Consider the following 1614-nt stretch of genomic DNA (forward strand, 5'->3'; position numbering starts at 1 on the left):
TATACCCCAAATCAACGTGTTCAAACCATTCATCCACCCACCCCTCCCCACCCCATCCCACACCACCCATCCACCCTCACCCTACCCCACTCACCATCCACTCCAAATCACCCCTCTCAACCCATCCACCCACCCCTCCCCACCCTATCCCACATCACCCATCCTCCTTCACCCCACTCACCATCCACCACCAAATCACCCCTCTCAACTCACACATCCACCCATCCCTCCCCACACCCCAACCCCCCACCCCATGCCTTCCCCCAAATCCACCTGTATTTCGGATTTGTCAAAAGTGAGTTCACCACTTACCGTGACTCGATTCCTCCCATCCGACAGTTGACTGTTTACTCCATTAGTTACTCCAGGCGGTTTGTTACTGCTCTCTCCAACAGCCGATCTACTCCCAGTACTTGCACTTGCAGGTAATCCGGTTCCGCGAGTCTTATCCGGTTCTGATGATCCGGCTCCTCGGGGTTTACCCGGTTCTGATGACCCGGTTCCTCGAGTCTTTTCCGGTTCCGATGACCCGGTTCCTCGAGGTTTACCCGGTTCTGAACTTGAGGTGGTGGTTGTTGGAGGACAAACGGAAGTGACGGTGATGTTAGATAACGACGACGATGATGGCGATGAAGCGGTAGATGGCGACGGGATGAACTTTGTTGGAGGTGGGGAGCTTTCAATCGTCTTGTTTCCTTCTCGCTTTTTCGAATTATCAGCCGCTGGAAGAGTGGAGGGCGGGGGGACTCTCCTACTGAGCGTAGGTGTAGAAGAAGCACTGTGGGTCCCTTTATTCCCGGCTGCTGCAGAACCGGTAGTTCGATTCCTCCCCCCTCCACCAATACCACCTCCACCAACACCACCACCACCACCACCAACGCGGGAGTTTTTGGGCGACACAGCGATCACCGAGTGTAGCGTCTTCTTGTCGTGACTCGCAGACGACCTCCCGAGTCCGGTTCTGGAGATTTGTGGTGACGGAATACCACTACTTCCTCTTCCGGTGGACGCCGCCACGGGAAGTCTGCTTGACCTAGGGGAGGCCACTGTGCAGTTGGCCATATTCATCGGGGCTGCTTGGTGATTGGTTCACTCAGCACCCGGTTCTGATACAGATACGGGTTTTCCCGCTATTACGTGAGAGTCATAGTGTGAGTATTATAACAGCGCCAGAGGTTTTCGGTTATTGTTCTGTGTGAGTACACCTTTAGACTCTAAGCATGAGAGGGAAATAAAGTACTTCAAATATCAATAAAACTTTCAGGTCTCAAATATACCATGTACCAAGAACTTTAAAATCATGAGAGTATTAAAACAGCGTCATAGGTTTTCGGCTATTGGTCGGTGTACATACACCTTTGGGCTCTATATATGTGCAAATGAGATAAAGTACCGTACTTTAGATGGTAATATAACTTATCGGTCTTAAATGAAAATTGTACCAAAAACTTTAAAATCATGTGAGTATTGTAGCAGGGTCAGAAGTTTTCGGTTATTGTTCAGTGTGCGTACACCTTTGGACTCTATGTGTGAGAGGAAAATAAAGTACCGTACTTTAAATGGTAATATAACTTGCAGGTGCAAATAATATTTCTCGTATACGAGGTACCAAGA

General features: G+C 49.6%; 1 protein-coding gene across 1 annotated transcript in view; it reads right to left on the reverse strand.

Annotated features, from left to right (window-relative positions):
* LOC101845185 (putative protein TPRXL) overlaps positions 1-1062 on the reverse strand; it is a 3711-nt gene extending 2649 nt beyond the window's left edge. Inside the window, exon 1 of the mRNA XM_005104880.1 lies at positions 313-1062. Coding sequence (XP_005104937.1) covers positions 313-1062 — 750 coding nt within the window. The remainder of the gene's footprint in view (positions 1-312) is intronic.
* Positions 1063-1614: the final 552 nt, after the last annotated feature.

Source organism: Aplysia californica, unplaced genomic scaffold (assembly GCF_000002075.1).
Source record: "Aplysia californica isolate F4 #8 unplaced genomic scaffold, AplCal3.0 scaffold00439, whole genome shotgun sequence".
Classification (NCBI taxonomy): domain Eukaryota; kingdom Metazoa; phylum Mollusca; class Gastropoda; order Aplysiida; family Aplysiidae; genus Aplysia; species Aplysia californica.